At 54.3% G+C, this 24848-nt stretch overlaps 1 protein-coding gene across 1 annotated transcript in view; it reads left to right on the top strand.

Moving 5' to 3' along the window:
* Positions 1-341: 341 nt before the first annotated feature.
* Positions 342-24848, top strand: part of PPL (periplakin) — a 48336-nt gene continuing 23829 nt past the window's right edge. Inside the window, exons 1-2 of the mRNA XM_061152773.1 lie at positions 342-462; positions 24462-24561. Coding sequence (XP_061008756.1) covers positions 401-462; positions 24462-24561 — 162 coding nt within the window. The 5' untranslated portion in view covers positions 342-400. The remainder of the gene's footprint in view (positions 463-24461; positions 24562-24848) is intronic.

The following is a 24848-nucleotide window of genomic DNA, read 5'->3' as shown; positions in this document are numbered from 1 at the left end:
CCAGGACGCCTCCACCCGCCTGCCCAGCTTCTCGAGTGTCCAGACTAGGGGGTGGGGTGGGCCGGGTCCTCCCAGGACCCCGTGTCCCCACCCCGGTTCCAGGCCGGGCGCCCCGCTTGCTCCGGCCGGGCTGAGGGCTCGCCTGGAAGCCCCGCCCACCCGGCGCCCCTCCCCCGAGAAGGTAAGCGCCACCTTCTCGGGAGCGGCGTGGGGAGCCGGGGCCTGCGGGCGCCCCGCCCCCCGCGAGTAGTGACCGGCCGCCGCCGCCGCGCCGCACTCGGGGCTCCCGCGTCGCCGCCCGCTCACCTGCGCCCGCTGCCCGCCCCTCGGTGCGCGCCGGGGCCTCCGCAGCCCAGTGCCCAGCCCCGCGCAGCGACCGCCGCCCCGCCCGGCCGCCACCATGAACTCGCTCTTCAGGAAGAGAAACAAAGGCAAATACAGCCCCACGGTTCGGACCCGCAGGTGAGGGGCCGCGCTGGGCCGAGATGCTCGGCCCGGGCCGTGAGGGGAACGGCCGGGCCTCCGGGGTTGCGGGGGCTGGGAGGGGGTGCCCACCGCCCTGGGAGGCCCGCGGGGCGGGGAACCCAGCCTGGAGTGCGCGACGCGCCGGGACCCAGGCGCCGGAGGGCCACCCGTGAGCTGGGAAGCACGGCCAAGGTGGGAATGGAGGTGGGCTGGGGGCGCGGAAGGAAAACACGCTGTTTGGCACCAGAAAGTTCTAGGAGCCCAGAGAGCACTGGCTTGGGCGCTTTAGAGGGCAAGGTACTGAGGTGGAGTCCCGGCGGGGGTGTGGGGGGGTCGCCGCGTCCCGCCGTCGCCCTTGGGCCAGGGGTCCTCGCGGGCCAGGAAGCACCGCCCGGGTGGAGAGTGGTGTGTCCGGCGGACGCTACACCCAAGGGTGGGGGCGGGGGTGTGTGCAGGGACAGAAGCACCGTCCAGGGGCGCAACCACGCGGCGAATTTGAGCTGGAGCGGGGGGCGTGGCGGGGAGCGTTCACCAGCGCTTCTTGGAGGGGCGCGCAGGTGCTTCTGGAGTCGGGGAGGCGAGAGCTGAGGGGACGGATGGGGGCGGGGAACGTGCCACCTGCAGCAGGACTTCCCGGCACCTGCCATCCTGAGCTCCAGAGCCCGGTTCGGAGGAAGCTGTGGGTGTGCGGTCGGGTTGGGGGAACCCGGGCTGAGGCACCCCTGGCCCACACCCCCTACCGCACCCCGAGGTCTGCGCAGCTCCTGGGAGGGCGGTGGGGCCTTCTCCCTGAGTGATTTCTCAGGGGCGTGGCTGCCCCCAGCCCCCGCTACCCCCCCACCTCCCCGCAACCAGCGCCGAAACTGGCGGCGTCTCTGAGAGCCTCCGGTTCCCAGGGCCGCCTGGGAAGGGAATGACATGTCTCGATGTGTTTGCGTTGAAACGGCAGCCCACGTCCGCTTGGTAAGCCTAATGTATTCACTTAATAACCGGTTTAGGGGAACCTCAGTGGAGATGCTGAGATTTAGGGAAGGGGCAGGACCTCAGACCCTTCCTTCGCCTCTCTCTAGGGAAAAGGAGGCAGGGGCTATAGCTGGGAGGGAGTCTTTATCCGACAAGGGGCTTCAGGCAGGTGGGGAAACTCAAAAAATAATTGTAAAGCTCACCTGCCCAAAGTGCCCTCCCCTGAGATCCCCTCCCCTGGAAGCAGTCCCTCACTCCCTCCCAGGTCACAGATGAAGGCGAGGAGACCCTGGCCTGCGCTCCCACCCTGGCCCTGTGGTCCAGCCCAGGCAGACCTGTTTGACAGGTGCAGGCGGCCTAGGCTTGGCCTGGAGAGGGTGGGCCCTGCATGTCTTTGTTCAGTCAGTTAGTTGCTCAGTTGTGTCCGACTCTTTGTGACCCCATGGACTGCAGCAAGCCAGGCCTCCCTGTCCATCACCAACTCCACGAGCCTGCTCAAACTCATGTCCATCAAGTCAGGGATGCCTTCCAGCCATCTCATCTCAGCCCTCACTTGAGACCATCTGAGATGTAGAGGGTAGATCCTCCATGTCTTTGAATTCCAGGCTTTTCAGAAACTCCCCTCCCCTGTGATCCCACTGCCCCTTCTCCTCTTTGCCTTGTTTCAAGTTCAGAAGCATTTCTTTCCCTCCCCTCCCAGGATCCCCTGCCCCCGCCACACACACACACACAAGCCTCCCTGGTCTTTCCCAACCCCAGGGATTGGGCAGGGCTCTGTACGCCGCTCCTCAGTGGCAGGGTCCAGCTGGCTCTCAAACCCAGCTGGGGTCCCGTCCAGTCCCTGAACTGTTCTTTCAGATGTTGCACAATCGGATGCTCCGTGCCAGCCAGGGAGGGCTGTGCTGTTCTCCCCCCACCAAGACCGGGGCCCCTCCAGTCCTCCACACACACGCACACACCCACGCACCAGGAGAAGGGCCAGCCTCGCCCTGCTCTCCGCCTCCCTCATCCCTCTGAGCCTCCCCTTCTTCCAGCTCTCCATCTGTCCAGTCCCCCAAGGGCTGGGCTTGGACCTAACAAAAGGTTACAATGAATCTGGACAATCTGGGAGGGTCTTGGCCTTCCCAGCAGAGGGAAGGAAGGAAGCAATTAACATCCTTTACAGCTTCGGGGACTCAGGGTTAAAGGGCACGGGTCCTGCACTTTGCAATACCCCTGGCCCAAGGCAGCCAGCCGCTGCCCCTGGCTGAATGTGTGATCTCAGCACGGAGGCCTCTTTCTCCAGGAAGCCCTCCCCGATTCTTCCCAGGATGGGATGAGAGACCCTTCCTTTGGGCCCTGTAGCCTTGCACAGTCACAGCCTTGGGTCGATGCCAGGTGACCGTGGTCTTGCCAGCCCAGCATCTCCATCTGCCTGTTCCCCTTGGTGGAGACAAGTTCCTGGACCAGATTGCAGGGTCGAAGGTAGCCTCTTGAGTGTTCCCCAGTGCTTGGCCCTGTAGCTCTAAGGTGTGGTCGCTGGTCACAGGGTGCTGACCCCCAAGTTACCCTTGCACCCAGAGTTTTATGGGGGCCTCCTCTTCTGTCTGGGGGAGGGCGGGGTTGCCAGTGAGATTCAGCATTGAGGTGGTCAGTCAGTTGAGGACCTAGCTCTGGTTCCAGAGAGGCTCAGGAACCTCTCTGAACCTCGGTTTCCTCGTCTGCAAGGCAGGCCTGGTACTAATATCTTCCGCGTGGGGTTTCTGGGAGGATCCAACGTAACAATGGAGAGGATGCCCCGGCACATAGGAGGTGCCCAGAGTGAGGGTCAGCATCCCTGCCCCCAGCAGAGGGGATCCGGGAGCCAGGACTTGTGACTCACACACAACCCCTCAGTCACAGGCTTTGGACGGCACAAGTGAACAGAAATTCGTGAATGGAGAGCCCCTTAGGAGAAAACCGCCCCTCCCTGTTTGTCAGCCCTGTAGCAGCTGGAACTGGGTGTGAACTCTGCTGTTCCTGCCGCCCTGGTTTCTAATGACAGGTGTCGGAACTGGTGTTCACACCTGAGCTAATGACAGGGTCAGGCTGTGGGTGCAGGTCACCAAGGATAGTGTCCAGCTCGGCGGGGAGGGCCTTGACAGGCCCTGGTCCTACTGCTCTCCTTGGGTGCTGAGAGTACAGTCCTGGCCAGTCCTTGCTCCCCAGCTGTGCCACCTGGGGAGAGCTGCGTGGCCTCTCTGAGCCTCTGCTTTCTCACCTGTGGAATGGGCATAAAAATACTACCTGCCTGTGAGGATTAAATGAAATGATGCAGGGAACGGGTTGAGAATTACAGGAAGCCTCAATTCACGGCAGCTATGATGGTTATAACTGTTGGATAAATTTGATTAGGCACCTGCTATATGTCTGGGATTGAGCTGAATGCTGTGATGGACAGGCCGTGCACTGCACAACTCCTGGGGTGCCATTTCGGGGAGTAGGGGTGGCTGTGGAGGAGACATTGACAGTCTCTCTACAGTTGATGGAATTTTGCTTAATTACCACTATGGTTGCAGGTCTGTGTCGTGGCGGTGATGGGAACCACTGAGAGTTTGGTGGGACATACCCTGGACAGATGAGATGTCCAGCCTGACGGCCCTGTTGCTCCCCAACTGGTCTGAAGAGAGATCTGTCAGGCTTAGGGTGGAGACCTGGATTGTCGGGGAGGACTTCCTGGGGAGGTGTCTGACCTGTCATTGCGAGGGATGGATGGTTAGACCCAGCTCTGCAGTTGGACTGAACTCTGCCTGTGTTTAAATTTGGCAAAGAAATTTGGCCTCGTTAGGAGCCTCAGCTTCCCCATCAGTAAAATGGGACTAATTTTGCCCGTCCACCCAGATCTGGGTCCCAGTGAGCACCCAGCAGCCTGGCCTCACTTCCTGACCTCATCTAGGCAAAGTCCTACAAGAATGGCCCAGTCCTAATGGGGATACCCTCTGGGGGAGTCAGGGCCCAAGGCTTTGGAGGCTGGTGAAAGGGGCGTCTGTCCTCCTGGAAGCTAGCTGGGGTACCCTGGGCTCCTTGGTGATTAAGAGCGTGTCGTCCAGGTGTGGGTTCAAGCTCCAGCTTTGCCTCTCCTGAGCTATGTGACCTTGGGCAGGTCACAAAACACCTGAGCCTCAGTTTCCTCATCTGTGAAATGGGAATGTTGCTGCAGCCATCAGCTGGTGAGGTCGCTAGTGGCTCAAGAGAGATCATGCGTGTGACAGGCCCGGCTCCCAGTGAGGCTCAGTAAGTCATGGCAGTGACCGTGGTGACGGCACACTGCTGTTAAAGATGAAAAGTGAAAGTCGCTCAGTCGTGTCCGACTCTTTGTGACCCCATGAACTATACAGTCCATGGAATTCTCCAGGCCAGAATACTGGAGTGGGTAGCCGTTCCCTTCTCCAGGGGGTCTTCCCAACCCAGGGATCAAACCCGGGTCTCCCGCATTGCAAGCGGATTCTTTACCAGCTGAGCCACAGAGATGAGGATGGTGCTAAGAACAGAGCTGACCAGGCAGCTGGGCTCCTTCCAGCCTTGGAGGCTGTTGCCCCAGGGGCACAGGAGGTCAGCTGACTCCCATTCATTCACCCCAGCATTCATGTGGACCCCCCACACACACCTTAAAAAGACACATGGAGAGACACACCTGCATGCATTGATCAGCAACAGCTGAAAAGCTGGAACAGTCTGCAGGAGGGCCCTGTCAGCAAAGTTCACCTCCCACTACGTGGGTAGTCAGAACTGGAGTGATCCGCCCAGCCGTTTCTCAACACCTGCTGTGCTCCCAGCACAGCCATGGATGTTTTATATATGTATGCATGTATATATATAGAATCTCATTCTGACACTGAGCCCGTAAGGCTGCTGGTGGTATCCCATTTCACAGAGAGGAATGCTGAGGCCAAGAGTAAAGGCACTCACCTTGGGCTCACAGCTCACACATGGCCAATGCTGGGGCCCCTGGAGAGGGAAACTAGGGCTCCCCACCTCGACCTGGGGCTAGTGCTGTCTCTGGGGCCTGCCCCAGGCCAGATGGTGGAGTCGCTGGGTTTTGTATCCCTGACTCCGCCCAGCAACCCTTTCCACTTCCCCTCTCTCTGGCTTTGCCCTCGCTTGCCCAGTGCTCTTGGCAGAGGGAACAAGACCTGGTGAATTAGATTCAGCACAGACCGGAGCTGAAACATGTAACAGTGGCTGCTAGTGGTGGCATTTCAGGCACGGTCAGGGAGCTCCTCTGGGGACAGGGAGTTTTGTGGGGAGAGGCTTACCTCAAGTCATACTTTTTAGGCAACACTCCTAGGTGAGTGAGGGGCCTCTGGAGGGCCCTGGGGGCTGGGGGAGAAGCTGCCTTTGAGAACATGTCCAAGGTTCCTTGTCAAGAGATTTCTGGCTCCTCTCTGCTCCAGGCAGGGCTGTGTGGGGTGTTGCCAGCGCCACCTGCCACTCTCCAGCCTGCCTGCCTGCCCTGACCTGTCTTAGGAATGGGGAGATGGAAATGGCCCCGGTCTTTGTTCTCTCTGCTTTTGATGGATCTTCTGTCTTCTGTCCTCCTGAGCCTAGGGAGTGAGGCCCCCGGTGCTCCTTCCTGCCTCCAGGCAGACTGAGCCCTGCCCTGGCCTCTAGGCGCCCTGTCTCCAGAGCAGGCAGCCCTGCTGGGCCCCCAGGCCCTGTCACCAGCACCTCTGCAGGAGCCGCTTCACCGTTCCTGCCTCTGCCCCATCACCCGACTCCCTCCTCCCTGTGGCAGCCAGGGAGCTCTCCTTGTTGTTCGGTCATTCAGTCAAGTCCCATTCTTTGTGACCCTATGGACTGCAGCATACCAGGTTTCCCTGTCTTTCACCATCTCCCAGAGTTTGCTCAAACTCATGTCCATTGAATCAGTGATGCCATCCAACCAACCTCATCCTCTGTCGTCCCCTTCTCCTACCCTCAATCCTTCCCAGCATCAGGGTCTTTTCTGGTCAGTCGGCTCTTCACACCAGGCAGCCAAAGTATTGGAGCTTCAGCTTCAGCATCAGTCTTTCCAGTGAATATTTAGGATTGACTGGTTTGATCTCCTTGCTGTCCAAGGGACTCTCAAGAGTCTCCCTGCCAGATGCCAGTCTGGTCCTGTCCACCCCTCCCCGCTGGTTCATCCCACCCCAAGCTTCCCTTTGCTCTCAGGCCCTGGGAACCACCACCCTGCATGCTACGAGTGCATTCCCCTCTGCTTTCCATGACCCTTCCAGCCCCTGAGCCTTTGCCCATGCTGTTCCTCCCGCCTGGAATGCCCTTCCCACCCCTCTGGGCTCACTTCTCTTCCTCAACTGGTCTCTGTTCCTTGGGGAAGCCCTCCCTAAACCTCTCTTTCCCCAGGCGGATCCACTTCCTGCATTGTCTCTCCCATCTCCTTGGTCACCCTTATCTCAGTGGCTGTTGGGTGGTCTGATGGAGATGAAGGTCTGTCTGCCCCAGAGACTGGCAGGGTGGCACGTTTGCTGAACGAGTGAATGAATGAATGAGGGTGGCCCTGGGGGCCTACAGAGATTTCCCCCTCCTGAAACATCTCAGGCCGATGCAGACACACACGCTCATACACAAGACACGCACGCATGCACTTGTTCCTACCAAGAAACCGGCTGGGTGGGTGGGGCTTTGACCTAGTGGAAAAGAATAAGGGGGCCTGAGCAGAGGGCCCCCTGCCCCCACCCGCTTCTTCTCTGTGCTGCGTGAACAGGCTGCAGCAATGCTGTGTGACAGATGCGGAGACAGTGGAGGCAAAGGCGGGGGCGCAGCAAGGGTCACGAGATGGCGAGGTGGGCGTCCACGCGCACCAGCCCGCAGAGCCATCATAGGGTGTGGACAGAGCAAGCTAAGGACACAGACAGCACATCTGTGTGCATTGATGAACATTCGTTCACGGACTTCCCTGGTGGTCCAGTGGCTGAGACTCCAAGCTCCCAGTGCAGGGGGCCTGGGTTCCATCCCTGGTCAGGGAACTAGATTCCGTATGGTGCAACTAAAGACCCCACATGCTGCACCTGAGACTCGGCTCATCCGAATAAGTAAATGTTAAAAAAAGAAGAAACCGAGAGATCATAGTAACAAAAACACTCTTTAAAAAATAAAAAAATTTTAGAAATTCATAAAAAGCAATGTATGTTTATAGATGCAGCCACCAATATGTAGTGAAAGTTTAAGACAGGCTTAGGGAGAAACCTGTGTAGATCACAATAAACTGTGGGAAATTCTTCAAGAAATGGGATTACCAGACCACCTTACCTGCCTCCTGAGAAATCTGTATGCAGGTCAAGAAGCAACAGTTAGAACCAGACATGGAACAACAGACTGGTTCCAGATTGGAAAAGGAGTACGTCAAGGCTGTATCTTGTCACACTGCTTATTTAACTTATATGCAGAGTACATCATGCGAAATGCCAGGCTGGATCAAGCACAAGCGGGAATCAAGATTGGCAGGAGAAATATCAGTAACCTCAGATATGCAGATGACACCACCCTTATGGCAGAAAGTGAAGAGGAACTGAAGAGCCTCTTGATGAAAGTGAAAGAGGAGAGTGAAAAAGTTGGCTTAAAACTCAACATTCAGAAAACTAATGATGGGCATTCCCGTCCCATCACTTCATGGCAAATAGATGGGGAAACAATGGAAATAGTGACAGACTTTATTTTCTTGGGCTCCAAAATCACTGCAGATGGTGACTGCAGCCACGAAATTAAAAGACGCTTGCTCCTTGGAAGAAAAGCTATGACCAACCTAGACAGCATATTAAAAAGCAGAGACATTACTTTGCCAACAAAAGTCCGACTACTGATTTTGCCAATAGTCATGTATGGATGTGAGAGTTGGACTATAAAGAAAGCTGAGCACTGAAGAATTGATGCTTTTGAACTGTGGTTGAAGTTGAAGAAGACTCTTGAGAGTCCTTTGGACTGTAAGGAGATCCAACCAGTCCATCCTAAAGGAAATCAGTCCTGAATATCCATTGGAAGGACTGATGCTGAAGCTGAAACTCCAATCCTTTGGCCACCTGATGTGAAGAGCTGACTGATTGGAAAAGACCCTGATGCTGGGAAAGATTGAAGGCAGGAGAAGGGGACGACGGAGGATGAGATGGTTGGATGGCATCACCGACTTGATGGACATGAGTTTGAGCAAGTTCCGGAAGTTGTTGATGGACAGGGAAGCCTGGCGTGCTGCAATCCATGGGGTGGCAGAGTCAGACATGACTGAGTGACTGAACTGAACTGAGGAAGAAACCAACAGCTCCAAAATTATGCTCCCCCAGAGGAGGGGGCACAGAGGGTACTGAATAATAACACTGTTTTTGAAAAAAATCTGAAACACATATGGCCGAGTGGGAACATCAGTGAAGTCTCGGTGGCGTTCTTTTCCATACTTTTCTGCTCGTTTGAGCTAGGTTAAGAGTTTTCAAGTTTTTAAAAGTGCGGGGTGGGCTAGATCAGGGGAGCTGGCAGCTGATACAGCCTGGAGGGAAGCCCACAGTTCTGGATCCGAGTCCAGTCAGCAGGGAGAGAGGGGGGAGGAAGAGGAAGGTGGCCTCAGCCGGGGGTGATGTCCAAGGCCTTGGGCGCAAGAATGGAGGGTTCTGGCTGCAGAGACTGAGAATTGCGGGAGGGAACAATGGCCAGGAGCTGGGAGAGGTGTGAGCACATGACAGCCTCTGAGGCTGAGGGGTAGAGGTACAGCCGTCCTGAATTATGCTTGCATTGTCCTTCTTAGATAGTAGTACCCTCGTCTCTCTTTTCCAGGTGAGGCTCAGCGTTTTAGAGTCTCAGCGGCTCTGAGCCGGGAGCAGATGAGCTGGCTGGTGGGGTGTCCGCACTGATTTCCCAGCCCATCCTTTCCTGGTCAGCGAGCTTGTCAGGTCTTATAAATGCACAGCGGGCTGCTGGCTGGCCGGAGGCTCCACCCCACCTGTGGCCTGCTGACTCGGGAAGGCTGCAGGGCTGCAAGAAGACCGTCCTGTGCAGAATTCTTTGCTGCGCCAGCAGCCGGGGCTCAGATGTCAGACTCATGGCTCTGAGGGCTTTTCACTTCTCCATCCTGGGATGGGGACTTTTGGGTTCCAGCTGGAGGTTGAGAAAGGACTCTGAGTTTGTGCCGCTAGGAACAGAGGAGGCTCCAGTCCTGCTGCTCTGCATCAGGAACGTGACTCTTCCCAACTATAGACTGGGCAGTGAAGCCCCCATGTTACTGAGAGGTGGAGGGCTTGAGGGTCGAGTTGGAGGCTGAGGTCAGGGATGGAGGGTGGAGTAGAAAGAGCCTGTGTTTGGGAATCATGGACCTGCTTTCCAGGCCCGATTGTGCCTCTGGTCAGCTGTGTTGCTGCCGGCCACCTTCCTGCCCCGCCGTGGGCTTCACAAAGATAGGGGCTCTGCAGACCGTGTGGTCGCTCCCACATGCCCCAAAAGATGCCTCACCATAGTAGGTGCTCAGCAAGTGGCAGTGAGAGGCCTGTTTTGAATCTACAAATTCGAGGTGTGTAGAATCATGGAGAGAACTGGAGATGATGTGTGTAAGAGCATCAGGCACATAGTAGGTGCTTCCTATTCGGAGGCCAGTACTCCTTGTCCACTGGTTTTGAACCCGGAATAATGTCCTACCAACTGGGTTTGTCACAGTTGGCTTGAGCCCCATTTAAATCTTGCGAAAATCTTCAAGACACACCCTGGTGTTACTCAAAGAGGTTTGAACTTGTGTGTGTGTGTGTGTGTGTGTGTGTGTGTGTGTGTGTGTGTGTGTGTGTAATGCGAGCCCAAAAGCACACGCCTGACATGAGGCCCCGAGGTGGGGAGGCCTTCCCTGGGTGGAAGCAGATTAAACCATGAAACAGGGCCGTAGTTACTCCACCAGCAGCCTTCTCACTGTAGAATCTATTTCCCCAGGATTAGCAGACAGTAAACTCCTCCACGCCCAGCTAATTATCGCTGAGGTTTCTAGTAGGGAGCCCGTCAGTCAGTTGACCTGTCAGCCTGGTATTTTTTGGATGCTTTCTGAGTACTGTTCTCTACAAGACTTCCTTCCTTCAGAGACCTGGGAATTCTTCCTCGATCTGCTGGTCTAACCCTGCAGCACATGACTCTGGTTCGTTTCCTTGTTCCCAGCCCTGCCAGCACGTTAGAATCATCTGAGTTTTGGGACTTCCCTAGCAGTCCAGCGGTTAAGACTCTGAGTTCCCAATGCAGGGGGCCCGGGTTCCATCCCTGCTCGGGGAACTAGGTCCCACATGCTGCAACCAAGACCTGGTGCAACCAAATTAAAAAAAAAAAAATTATCTGAGCTTTGAAGGTGATGTCCAGGTCCTATGGCAGACCAATTAAGTCAAAATCAGTGAGGCGGGGCCCAGACTTCAGTCTTCTGATGTGCAGCCGTTAAACCCAGTGTTTACGCTGCCCTGAGTAAAGGGGCAGTATAACTTGTCCATAGAATTATATGTACCTTTGTTGTTGTTTAGTCACTAAGATATGTCCAACTCATCTGCAGCCCCATGGGCTGTCCGTGGTATTTTCCAGGCAAGAATACTGGAGTGGGGTGCCGTTTCCTTCTCCATGGGATCTTCCAGACCCAGGAATCAAACCCATGTCTCCTGCTTTGCCGGTGGGTTCTTTACCACTAACCCACCACTGTACCTTGCCCTTCCTTTAAAAGAGCTAAAGCAGAAGTTGCCTGGTCTGTCACACTCTATTCCTTTAGTCTCAACCTTCCTATGTAATTTTATGTTAGATATGTGCCTTATAAAATGGCATAGAGCTGGCTTTTGTTTTGTTTTCCTATTCTCCCCTGAGAGGCTTATCTTTTAGCGGATGAGTTTAACTCATTCTCATTTATTACAATGACTGATGTGTTTGGACCTACTCCTGCCATATATTTTGTATTTCCTATTTATCATGCATTCTCTTTGTTTCTTTCTTGCTCTCTTCTTGCATTTTATGGGACCGACCTTTATTTTCACAATTAAATTAGGATACAAGGCCTGAAGTGGGCAGAGTGGATGAAAATACCCTGACCCAAACAGTCTGAATCTCTGGAATTACAGTTACTGGAGAGCTTTTCTAAATCCTGCCTATTAGACCATAAACTTTTGGACGATAAGGACTTACTTACCTTTTGGTGGAGGTTCTTCTGTGGCTCTTAATTCCAGGATTTGTGTAGGCTGGGGGCTCAATAAATAGGTGTTGAATTAAATAGACATTTTAAGCATGTTGACAGCTCCAGGGACTTGGTGATGGAGAAGGGCCTGTCCCCAGGGCCTGTAAGAGGGGCCGAGAGATGACAAGGAGTTGGGGGTGTGGTGAAAATTTATTCAGCAATTGCTGAGTATCTGGAAATCTTGACAATCTGGAAAGCTGACAGGGGGCGGCAACAGTCGCCAGCGTGGACACTAACCTTCTGGCCCCAGGCAGGTCTCCCTCCGTCCCCAGGCTCAGTTTATGTATCTGCACTGGAAGCAATAATAGTACCAAGCTTGATGATGGGTTGTTAGGATCAAAGCAGGAATGCATGTCAGACCCTGGGGGAGGGCGTGGCCCAGGGAGGGGTTCCGTCATACCAGTTCCTTCCTCCTGAATGGCCTGTTCAGAGGGACAGGCTGGCAGCCCCTCATGGTGGCATCTTAGGAGAATGACTCAGCCTCAGCTACCACCACTGATGGTTACTCAACCACTGGGATTAATTATACTGCTGAAGATGCCAACAAGTTGTAAGTCACTACGCCTCCCCTGGGTGGTGAACGCCTTGCTGCTTTGTCTCATGTCCTTGATCTCTCCCCATCACTTTGTGGAATAGTATTGACAGACCCTGATGCTGGGATAGATTGAGGGCAGGAGGAGAAGAGGGTGACAGAGAATGAGATGGTTGGATGGCATCTCCAACTCAATGGACATGGGTTTGAACAAGCTCGGGGAGATGGTGAAGGACAGGGAAGCCTGGCGTGCTGCAGTCCATGGGGTCACAAAGAGTCGGACACGACTTAGCGACTGAACAACAATATTGACATCTCTCTTGTTCTGAGGAGGTGGCTCTAACACCTGTTCGGATCTTGACACCATCACTTCCTAACAGTGTGACTTTGAGCAGGTTTCTTAGCCTCAGTTATCTTCATCTGAAAAATGAAGAGAGAAGAATTATTCACATGCTATAAAATGTCTGCTCAATTCAACATGTATTTATTGAGCCCCAAGCCTGTACAAAGCCTGGAATTAAAGCCTACAGAAGGGTCCTCCCAAAAGATGAGTAAATCCTTATTGTCTAAAAGTTTATCACCTGATAGAATTAAGAAAAGTATCCCCAATTACTATAAGAGTATATTTCTCCCAAGATTGCCAGGTGTCAGGAGATGTTGCAGGAATAGGCTGAGCGGGCGTGGGCACCTAGTAAGTCCTCTCAGTGTCTGGCTGGCTGTTTCATCGGTCATTTTCTGCACCTACTGTGTGTGCCTTTGTGGTCAAGACAGGGCAGGTGTCCTGGAGTAAAAGTCTTTGCTCTCTCAGTCTGGCAGTGTTTAAAGAAGGTGGGGTCTGGGGGCCACCTAGCACCCAAGATGAACTTGGAGGTTCCCCTCGGGGCCGCTTGGGCCCTGGAGGCAGGCAGGACCCAGAAAGGGTTGACCATGCGGAACAGGAGGCCAGGCCCCCTTCTCTGGACTGTAGGAGGGGCGAGGCTGGGACAGGCTGGTTCCCAGGAGAGGTGTGGGCTCCTGTGCATTCCAGACATTCCGAGACTGATCATCCAGCTCCGCTTGCACCCACTGAGACAGAATTAACCCCAAAAGGGAGGGACTGTGGACCTGATCAAGGACCAGAATGTGGGGACTGACTCAGGCCCGGAAGGGGAGGTGGCGCTGGCCAGGGAGGAAGGGCTCTCACCATCAGCCACACCCTGTCCCTGCCGGTTCCCATCTTGACACCCAGAAAGAAAAAGCAAGTTGGGCGTGACCAACAGGTGACAGAACAGTTCTAGGCGGGCAGCGACTGCTGGGGTGGGGGCTTATAGAAGGGCTGTGGCCCTTCCATAGTGGTATGAGCTGTTCCCTGGAGGTGGGTCAGGAAAGAGGCCGTTCTCCCAGGAAGGAGGGTGGCGTGGCTGGAGCAAGCTGTGTGCCTGGCTCTGGCCTGTGGCCATGAGCAAAGAAGCTGGAGTCAGGTAGCTAGAGACCCATAGACGAGACCTGGCCTTGGGCAGGTGTCTGGCCAGTCTGTGTGGGTCTGGTGGGACAGTGGCAGGGAGCAAAGGAGATGACCTTTTTTCCCCCAATTAATTAATTAATTAATTTACTTGGCTGTGTCAGTTCTTAGTTGCGGTGCACAGGATCTTCACTGTGTCACAGGGTATCTTTCACTGTGACACACAGACCTTCTAGTTGAGGCTCAGTAGCCTCACAGCATGTGGGATCTTAGTTCCCCAACCAGGCATCGAACCCACATCCCATGTATTGCAAGCTGGATTCTTAACCAGTGGACCACCAGGGAAGTTCCAGGAAATGACCTTTTATTAAGTGGCCCTGGGGCGCTAGTGGTAAAGAACCCATCTACCAATTCAGGAGATGTAAGAGATGTGGGTTCCATCCCTGGGTTGGGAAGATCCCCTGGAGGAAGGCATGGCAACCTGCTCCAGTGTTCTTGTCTGGAGAATTCCCATGGACAGAGGAGCCTGTTGGGCTACAGTCTATTGGACCACGAAGAGTCAGACACGACTGAAGTGACGTAGCATGCACGCGAGGATGCTGATAACCACCTCATGATGCATGCAGGTACCAGGCACTAGTGTTCCGAGCCTCCTTCAGCTTCATTATGGCAGAACTGATGGGCTGCAGTCATTGTGGGCTTATCGCAGAGCGGTCCAGGGGCCACAGAATCACCCAGAACTATGCCGTCGTATTTGTTAACCACTTGCCGTGTGAGATGTGCATGGAACAACCTGAGATGCCCTGCAAGTGTAAACCACATGCCCAGTGTTGATGAAAAGAAAATGTAAACTATCTCTTTAATAATGCTCTATTGGGGCTTCCCTGGTGGCTCAGAGGTTAAAGCGTCTCGGGGTCACAAAGAGTCGGACACGGCTGAGCAACTTAACTTTCCCTTTCACTATTGACTGTCAAAATAATGGTTTAGCTGTATTGTGTGTGTGTGTTAAGGCACTTCAGTCATGTCCAACTCTTTGCAATCCTGTGGACTATAGCCCGCCAGGCTCCTCTGTCCGTGGATTTCCCAGGCAAGAATACAGGACTGGGTAGCCATGCCCTCCTCCAGGGGATCTTCCTGACCCAGGGATCGAACCTGCATCCCTTATGTCTCCTGCATTAGCTGTATTAGATTAAATCAAATGTTGTATAAAAGTTAAGTTCACCTGTTTCTTTTTATGTTTTTCACGTGGCTGCTAGGAAGATTTAAACTACAAAGGTGCTCACATTCTGTTTTTATTAGACAGTGGCGGCCTTGAAAGCAAATCAACCTAGTCCCCACCCTATCCGCCTTGGGAACATTTTCCACCTATCAGATATGTCTTTCTGTTTGCTACCCAGTCAGTGGATCCAATAACCTGATTGTGCAGACAAGGAAATTAAAGGTAGGAGGGTGAAACAGCACACGTTGTTATTCCAAATGTCAGCAGCTGTTCATTAGATTACTGCTGGGACGAGCTCTGTGCCAGACACCATGGACACAGCAGTGAGCCAAGCAGACCAAAATGCCAACAATCCTGAGCCTTCCTGGCGTGACACACACGTCCAAGGTCCAACGTGTTTTACAAGGCTCCTCTCTTGAACTGTCTTCATCCTCTGGATGGGGCTGATTCTTATTCCCATTTTGCAGATGAGAAAACTGAGGCACAGAGAGGCTAAGGAACCTGCCCGGGCGCTCTCAGTCTCTGTTCTTTCCCTGGGCCAGGCTAACTCAGTTTCCCTCCCCACAGGCAGGATCGAGAGGAATGGACCAGTTGGTGCAGGGTGACCGGGACAGGGAAAGCTGACAGCCAGAAGGGCTGGGGCGGAGAAGGCAGGCCCCGGACTGGACAGCGAGCCCTCTCCTGAGCATGTTTGGGAGTGTCGACAAGTCTGGGGACGACAATGGCAAGATCTGGTTGGGTCGTTGAAAGATCTCTCCGACAAATGTGAGAAATTGGCTGGGGTCCACAAGGGTCAGAGTGCATGGAGATGGCTGGGCGTGGCCGTCACACTGATCCAGGTGAGAGGTGATGCTCTTGATCAAGGTGAGGGTTTTAGGGCCAGAGAGAGGATGTAAGCACAGGGCTCTCTCTTCCCAGGTGGAATCGGGTGAGGGGGAGGCGGAGGCAGGGGTCTGGGGTGGTCTTGGCGTTCTGCTTGAACAACTGGGTAGATGAAGCCTCTCCACTCTGCCTATCTGCGGTGTCCCTGCTGCAGTCCAGGGAAAGCAAAACTCATGGTAGAAACACCCTAGACCCCTCAAATCCCAAACCTAGTGACCCGATCCTTACTCCAAACCCAAGAGGGTTCTTCCAGACTGGGTCTGGGAGCTGCGTCCTCTCATTACCCGTATATGTGCACGGCCCCTCCCCGCAGGAGCTCGAGGAGACATGTCCAAATGTCGAGGTGACGTGAATTCTCCATTCCCCGGGCGAGGTGACATCCGCAAAGCGGAAGCAGAGTGTGTCTGGGCTTGCATGAAGATCGGTGTGGATGGCCTGGGTGGCCTGGGGTCTCTTTTTTTTTTTAGCTCCTCCATGCCTGTGGGTTCTGACATGGGGCCTTGGCTGCCAGCTTTTATCAGCTCCTTAAAAGGAGCCCAAATCCCTGGGTGGTGGCTCTGGGCGGAAGCAGAGAACCTGGGCTCCCTGCAAAGCACCACTTTGTATCTGCTCTCAATTAACCGTGCCCCAGCCCTGAGGGGTGTGGACTGCCGTGACCCCCAGTGACAGATGGGTAACCTGAGGCTCAGGAAGGTTAGGTGACTGACAGCTTAATAAGGACTGAGTCAGGATCCGGATCTAGGCCGCCTGCCTTTGGTCTGGGTGCTTAACCACCAGGTTATACTGTGGTACGGCTTATCGTGGAAAAGGGCCAGGGGCTCCCCACCCAAAGTAAAGCAAGAAGAAGTGATTAGCAGTAGGTGGGGCTGAGGGTCCTGCGAGAGCCCTGGGTTCTCTGTCTTTACCCACGTGGAGCATCCGCAGAGTCTGGGTGACCTGGAGTGCCACCTCTGTCCCCACTTCTCTGATGGGCTTTCCTGCCGGCCCACTGACCAGACCCCACCCCCCTGGGCTTCACAGCACGGGTTCCAGCCCCGGCTCCCCAGTCTGCAGCTGACTTCCTGGGCTGCGAGCAGCCACCTGCAGAGCAGGCCAGGCTGTGCTTCTAGAGTTTCTAACTCTGGGGACAGAGTCAGGGTGCCCGATGCCCCGTGAGGCTCCCAGGCCATCTCGCCACAGCTCTAACGCCCAGAGTACATCCTGAGGGACAAAGAGATGTCTATTCCAGGCTAGTGCATGCGGCCTCAGACCCAGAAAGTGATTGTTTGTCCCCAAGTGTCCTCAGACACAGTCACGGGACTCTGAGGCAGCCCTAGACGTCCCCCTGGCCGGCCTGTGCCCTGTTTTCCCTCCTCGCACCAGGAGTCTCATACTCAGACCGGGCCAAGGAAACGGGGTCCCTTGTCATGGCCTCAGATGGGACCTGGGCCCTCCTGGACCCTCGCCAGACTCCAGCGTCCTCAGCCTTGGAAGAGAAAACAAGGGCGGATTCTCTGGAGAAACAACCCCTGTCTGCAGGGTGTGACTCCACCTGGCTTGTGAAACCCATTCACCTTGTCTGACCAAAGTCTGGGCTGGGCTGAGAGGACCGTTTCTGGAGACAGCCAAGACCTGGGTCCCACTGGCCTTTATTAGTACCAGATGGGGTCTCGGGCCATGGCACCTACGGCCCGACTTGTCAAGGTGGGCATCCTAGACACACCATCGCCCAGAAAGATCTGCTCCTATGGGGTTTTGCTGGAAAACCTGGAAATCTAGACATGAAAAAGTGAGTGTTAAGTTAGCTCAGTCATGTTTCTTTGTGACCCCATGAACTGTAGCCCACCAGGCTCCTCTGTCCGTGGGATTCTCCAGGCAAGAATACTGGAGTGGGTTGCCGTTTCCTTCTCCAGGGGATCTTCCCCAACCTGGGGAGTGAACCCGGGTCTCCTGTATTGCAGGCAAATTCTTTGCCATCTGAGCCACCAGGGAAATCTAGAAGGAACCTTTAAAGAAAAAAAAAAAAAACAGCTGAGCTATGGGGGCTTCCCTGGTGGTCCAGTGGTTAAGCCTCCTCAGGTTAACCCCTGCCATCACTGGGTGCACACGTTCGATCCCCAGTCGGGAAACTAAGATCCCACATGCCATGCATTGTGGCCAAAACATTAAAGAGAGAACAACGGAGATATGAACTTTGTTCTGCCTGCCCAGTTTCCCCGGATGCCTCGTTCTGTTCCAGACCTGCAGGTTGTATTTAGTCATCGTGTCTCCATCATCTCCACCGGTCTGACAGTTCCTTAGTCTGGTCTTTCATGACCTTGGCCGTTTTGAAGAGGTCTGGCGAGGCGTTTTGCATTTGTCTGCTGGCTCCCAGCCATGGCTTGTGGGTCGAAGGTTACCAGGGAGGATTCTGAGGGAGTGCCCTGTCCTCTGCGTCCAGGTGCCTTCTCCCTGGTGGTGTTCACCTTGCTGTGAAGTTACTGTTTTTTAGAAGGAACCTACTTACAGCTTCCCTGGTGGCTCAGCCAGTAAGGAATCCGCCTGCAATGCAGGAGACCCAGGTTCCATCCCTGGGTTGGGAAGATCCCCTGGAGAAGGGAGTGGCAACCCACTCCAATATTCTTGCCTGGGAAATCCCATGGACAGAGAAGCCTGGTGAGGCACAGTCCATGGGGTCACAAAGAGTCAGACACGGCTGAGCGACTTTCACTCACTTCTTTTACAGGACCAGGCACCACTGGCAAGTGGGGTTCCCCAGGGGGAAAAGGGGGTCCATAAGCACAGCCCCATGCACAGATCAGGGAGCAATGTAAGGGCTCAGTTTCATTTAGATGGCAAGCCCCTCGGGATGTAAAAGTGCATGGAGTAGTGTTCTGTGAATAGTCATTGTCAGCACTTATGGGACCCCTGCAATGTGCTAGGTGATTAGACTGAATATTTGTTGAGTGTCTCCAGTGTGCCAGGCACTGTTTTAGGTCCTGGTGAAACTGGTGACACCCCACTCGTGAGGTGACATGATGTCTAACCTGCTTAGAGGCTGCTGTAAATCTCTAGCTCAGTCCTCGAACCCCAGAGTGGTCTTTGAAACTCGATTCCAGGGTCCCAGAAGTGACCCTGACCCTCGCCACCCACCTCACTTGCCTAGATAGGATGAATCTTGCCCACCTGACAGGTGATAAAACCAAGATTCAGAAGTAGAAAATAGTTCTTCCAAGGTTGTGTGCTCAGTCACTCAGTTGTGTCCGACTCTTTGCAAGTCCATGGGCTATAACCCGCCCTCCTCTGTCCATGGGATCCTCCAGGCAAGAATACTGGAGTGGGTGGCCATTTCCTTTTCCAGGGGATCTTCCTGACCCAGGGATTGAACCCCCGTCTCTTGCGTCGGAAGGCGGGTTCTTCACCACTGCACCACCTCTGTGGTGGGGATATTGACCACACCAGTGGAACTTCTCCCGCAGCGTCCTCTTCTTGACCTGTCCCTTCCTTTTCCTGGCGCTGGCTTAACGAGGTTACACGGACGGTTAGCGCACTCAGGATTTGAACCCTCTCTGGCTCTGGACACTGGCTGCTCCCCGGCATGACCTTGGGCGGGTGCCTGCGCTTTTGAGGGCCTCAATTTTCTCACCTGTGTAATGAGCAGGTGGGGCTCGATGACTTCCGAGGCACCTACCAGTGCCAACGGCCACTGCCCTCAGCATCTCTGTCCGTGTTAAACTTCTAAGTAAGTGGAGGGAGGCTGGGTGTGTCCCTCATCCAGCCTGTCACTCAGATCCGCTTCCCTGGTCCCTTCCCTTCTCTGGTGGGGCCGGCGGGGTGGGGGGGCACCTCAGCTTTCCTGGCTCAGCCCAGAGATTCCCATCTTCGTGGGTGGGACCAGACTCGGAAGAGGCTGGTAGGGAAGAGCTGTATCTGGGCCTCCATCAGTCGGGCTGACAGCCCCCAGGGGCCGTGTCTGGCTGCCTCAGTGTGGCCCATTAGCTGGATGAAAAGCTGGACCAGCCCAGCCAGTTCTCAGCCCTCTTGGGATCTGCATACACACACACACACACACACGCACACGCACACGCCTCTGTCCCTGCAGATTCCCGACTCACCCATATTCCTGTACCCCTGGTGCGGGGATCTGTGGCTCTTATGGGAACACATGTCTGCTCCTGTGGCCATCTGGATGGCGCGAGGAAGACAGGACCCTTTGGGGCCTCTCATTTGGGACTCCAAACCCAAAAGGCAGAAGTGCTGAGACTGCTCCAGAGGCGTGGGTTGGAATCCCAGCTCTGCTTTGCTTTAGCCAGTGAGACTGTGGCCAAGTTAGCTAATGGCTCTGTGCCTCAGTTTGCCCATCTGTAAAATGGGAGACCAGTGCTACTTCAGGGAGTGGTAGAATTAATGAGTTCATCTGGATGTGATTTGCTTAGCACCAACCGGGCACATGGTCAGCCCTCTGTGAGTTTTAACTAGCATCTTCCAGGTACCTGGGTGTAACCCAGGACTGGCCCAGCCTCCACGGAAAACAGGATAAAAGGTGGGAACCATTCGAGCGGGGGACGGAAGAAGAAACAAGTCCCTGCCACTTGTAAATGGCACTGGCCAGTGCTTTTGATGTGAGGTTTATTGAGATATAACTCACATACCATGTGTCTCACTCATTGTGCTTGTGCTTGGTTGGTCAGTTGTGTCTGACTCTCTGCAACCCCATGGACTGTAGCCCACCAGGCTCTTCTGTCCATGGGAATTCTCCAGGCAAGAATACTGGAGTGGGTTGCCACGCTTTTCTTCAAGGGATCTTCCCAACGCAGGGATCAAACCCAGGTCTCCCGTGTTGCAGGCAGATTCTTTACCATCTGAGCCACCCGGGAAGCCCAGTTCACTCATTAAAAGTGTACAATTCAGTTGTTTTGAGTATATTCACAAAATTATATGACCGCCACCATACTCAGGGTTTTCCCAGGTGGCACTAGTGGTAAAGAACATGCCTGCCAATGCAGGAGACGTAAGAGACTCAGGTTTGATCTCTGGGTTGGGAAGACCTGCTGGAGGAGGGCATGGCAACCCACTCCAGTGTTCTTGCCTGGAGAATCCCATGGACAGAGGGGCCTGGCGAGCTACATGGGGTTGCAGAGAATCGGACACGACTAAAGCAACTTAGTACGCATACACACCATAATCAATTTTAGAACATTTCATCACCTTAAAAAGAAATTCACACCGTTTAGTACTCACTCCCCTTCTGTCTCCCCATCCCAGCCCCTCCTGACTATTAATCTACTTTCTCTTTCTATGAATCTACCTACTCTAGATAATTCATGTAAGTGGACCTTTTGTGTCTGGATTCTTTCACTTACCCTCGTGGTTTCAAGGTTTCTCCATGCTGTAGCCTGTATTAGCGTTTCATTTCTACTTTCCATTGTGTGGATATTCTGCATTTCATTCATCTGTTCATTAGTTGAACATTTGTGTTGTTTCCACTTTCTGACTAGTGTAAATACTGCTGCTGTGAACATTTGTGTACAAGCTTTTACATGGGCCTGTGTTTTCATTTCTCTCGATATCTATTGAGTGGAATTGCTGGTTTCCTTGCTTGTAAAGGCGCACACACACCTCCCCCAGGGACTTGGGGTGAAGATGCTATCGGGGCCGTGTCTGTGGACGTGTCTGATGCCTGGTGAAGCATGTGCACTAGGTGTCAAGTTACCACAGTGACTCTGTGGTCATCCCGGTAGACAGATGGAGAGACTGAGGCGCCTCAAGGCTGAGGTGCCTGCCTGGGACGGTCCAGCAGGCCTTGGAACCCATGCCTCTCTGGCCACACACTCCCACCAAATTGCCCTTTGTTCCCCACCAGGAGCACCAGGTCCATGGAGCTGGCTGTCCCCATCCCACCGCCCTGGGTCCCCTTCCGATGCTGGGCTTCGGCTAGAGTAATGGGCTGGCCAGGGTGCGGCCCAGGAGGCGCTTTCCTCGAACCTGTCCCAACCAGTGAGGGGGCTGGTTTGGGAGCTGACCCCGTGCCCTGGGGTACGGCTGGGCTAGACCCACGAGGGATAGAGGCCCCCACCTAACCGACATTGCAGGTTCGCAGTGGTGGCCCTGGCTGTCATGGTTAAATATTTGGGTTGAGACTCACCACGTCTGACTGCTGAGGCCACAGTAGGGGTCAGTGGCTGGGGCTGGGTTGAGGGCAGAAGTGTTCACATTCGCCATGTGGTCTGCCCAAGCCAAGGCGGGGGCGTGGGGTGATGGGAGTCGACCCATGACCTGGCAGCCTCACCCCATCTTACCCAGATCCTCCAAGCACAGTCCCCTCTTCTGAGCCTTTCTAGATGCTCCACTGAATACCAGCTTTCTCCACCACAGGACTTCTCAGAGCCTTTACTGACTCATGAGCTTATTGAGGGGTCGGGTTTTCCTAACCGCCTTGAGTGACAAAGCTTTCATTCGAGGAGCAATGTACAGGACCAGGATTCCCGAGGCCCCACTTTGGGAAAGTCTGCCTCCTTGGTGTTCTTCGCAGAGGGTGTGGCCTGGGTCTTGTTCCCCAAGATCCTGACCCTCTCCCCTCCTAGCGCCTGTGTATCCAGACCTGGCACAGAGCAGGCCCCCAGGCAGGGTTTGGGACTGAGCTGGACAGTCTTGCAGCTTCTGTTCGTGTGCCTGTCTCTGCCACCACGCCAGCTTCCCCCGCAGCATCAGCAGTATCTGCAGTGTTGAGCCTCAAACCCTTTTGTTCAGCCGCTAAGTCGTGTCTGACTGTCTGCAGCCTCGTGGACTGCAGCACGCCAGACTTCCTGTCCTTCACCATCTCCCAGAGTCTGCTTAAACTCATGTCCACTGAGTTCGTGATGCCAGCCAACCATCTCATCCTCTGTCGTCCCCTTCTCCTCCTGCCTTCAGTCTTTGGAGCCAGTATATGAGGTCTCTGATGGAGACAGGAGGACTGAGTGCCGATCGCGACGACTGCTGGGTAGCTGTGTGACGGTGACTAAGCTGCTTCCGCTTTCTGGTCGTTGTTTCCTCCCTTGTTTAAAGAAAACAAGGAGGGACTTCCCTGGTGGTCCAGTGGCTAAGCTCCATGCTCCTGATACAGGGGGCCTGGGTTCAATCCCTAGTCGGGGAACTAGATGCCACATGCCGCAACTAAGAGTTCCCACAACAAAGATCCTGCATGGCCAAATAAATAAATTAAGAAAAAAAAAGAAAACAAGGAGCTGGACAATGATCAGTAAGGCTCCTTAAGTATAATCAAGAACCTTCGTGAGACTTATGGGGCGCCCAGCTCTTTGCCTGCATAACCTCACTCCCATGCCTAACACCCAACCAGGAAGGGTCCGTCTGATAGCAGGAAGCAGAGCCACAGAGAGGGACAGCAGCTTGGCCAAGTCACACAGCCCCAACGCACATCTGAGTCCCAAACCAAGGTCTCCTCCACTCCCACAGGAGTGTTTGCCAGGGTGGGCTGCAGTGGGATTTTGCGGGGCAGGCAGGTACAGCCAGAGAGAACACAGGAACACCGAGTGAGAGAGCCTTTCCGATTTCAAATCTCTCCCAGACACCCTGAGAACTCTCAGGAGGTCTCAGCTCAGTGCCAGCAGAGCTCTGGCTTGGCTGCGGGGCGTGCATGCCAAGCTCTGCCTTTAAGCAGGGGTGGGCAGGGCTCAGTTTCAACATGTGCAGGCGGCCCAGTGTCCAGCTAGAACTTAATGCCATCCTTTTATTTCTGTGGGATTTATTTTGCCTATTACCTCTTTATGGCAAGGGCTTCTGGCTTTCTGTTTACAATGAGGAAGCAAGTCCTCTTTCTTAGGACATTTATTTAAATATAAAGAATGAGTAGATTGAAAGAAAAGTATCAGGTACTTAATAATAAGGCTGCTGACACAAAACTTGTACCCGAGTGTCCAGAGAAGCCTGAGCCATCAATGGCCAAAAGGTGGAAACAGCCTAAATGTCCATCAGTGGATAATCAGGTAAACAAAATGTGGCATAGCCAAGGCGTGGAATATTATGCAGCCATAAACAGGAGTGAAGCACTGTTGCACACTATCTACAACGTGGATGTAGCTCCAAATATTGTTAAGTGAAAGAAGTTAGACACAAAAGGCCCTATGTGGTACAGAGTAGGCACATCCACAGAGACAAAAAGTAGATCTGTGGTTGCTAGGGGCCATGGGGTGGAATGGTGAGGAGTGAGTGCTAAAGGGGGCGGGGTTTCTTTTTGGGGGTGATGAAAATGTTCTGAGATTACATAGCAATGATGGTTTTACAACCTTGTGGATATACTACAAACCCTGAATTATGCACTTTATTTTTAAAATTTACTTTTATTGCTTTATTTGGCTGCGCCAGGTCTTAATCATGACATGTGGGATGTGAACTCTTAGTTGCAGCGTGTGGCATCTCGTTCCCTGACCAGGGATCGAACCCAGGCCCCCTGTATTGTGAGCGTGTGGTCTTAACCACTGGACCACCAGGGAATTCCCAGAATTAGCACACTTCTAAGGGGTGAATTTTATGACATGTGAGTTATATCTCAATGAAAAAGGTGGGAGAACAGAATAAGTGTGCTCTGCCCACATGGCCAAGAGAAGCATCGCAGTGACGGCCAGAGTAGAGGCTGATTCCTGGGCAGGTGCTGCCTCACTCTGCGCCTCTGGTGACATCGCCCTGGGGGGACAGCCAAGCTCCATCTGAGGCTCACTGGGCAGCTTCTGCTCTGAGCCCGGGGCTGGGGACAGCCTGGGTGGCTGGGGCGCTGGCGGAACCCCGTTCGGGCCTGGTGGCTCACCTCCCCTCTTTCCGCCTGCAGCGTCTCTAACAAGGAGCTGTCGGAGCTCATCGAGCAGTTGCAGAAGAATGCCGACCAGGTGGAGAGGAACATCGTGGACACAGAGGCCAAGATGCAGAGCGTGAGTGCCCACCTGCCCCCCGGTGCCCCTGAGATGCCAGCCCCCTGGGGACCCAGGGCTTGGCTGACCCCGAGGTTCTCAGCTGGGCATGATTCTGCTCCCGGGGGACGTGTGGTCACATCTGGAGACATTTTTAGCCATCGCACGTTGGGGAGTGCGGGGTTGGGTATCTAGTGATGGAGGCCAGAGATGCTGCTATGTAGCCTAGAGAGCAGAGAAGGATTCAGCCTCAAGTGTCAGGGTGCCCAGGGGGAGACAGACTGCAGAGGAGCCTCCTCCGTGCTGTT

This window comes from Dama dama, chromosome 10 (assembly GCF_033118175.1).
Source record: "Dama dama isolate Ldn47 chromosome 10, ASM3311817v1, whole genome shotgun sequence".
Taxonomy (NCBI): domain Eukaryota; kingdom Metazoa; phylum Chordata; class Mammalia; order Artiodactyla; family Cervidae; genus Dama; species Dama dama.
The sequence above is the reverse complement of the archived record's forward strand: the minus strand, read 5'-3'. Positions and strand labels throughout refer to the sequence as shown.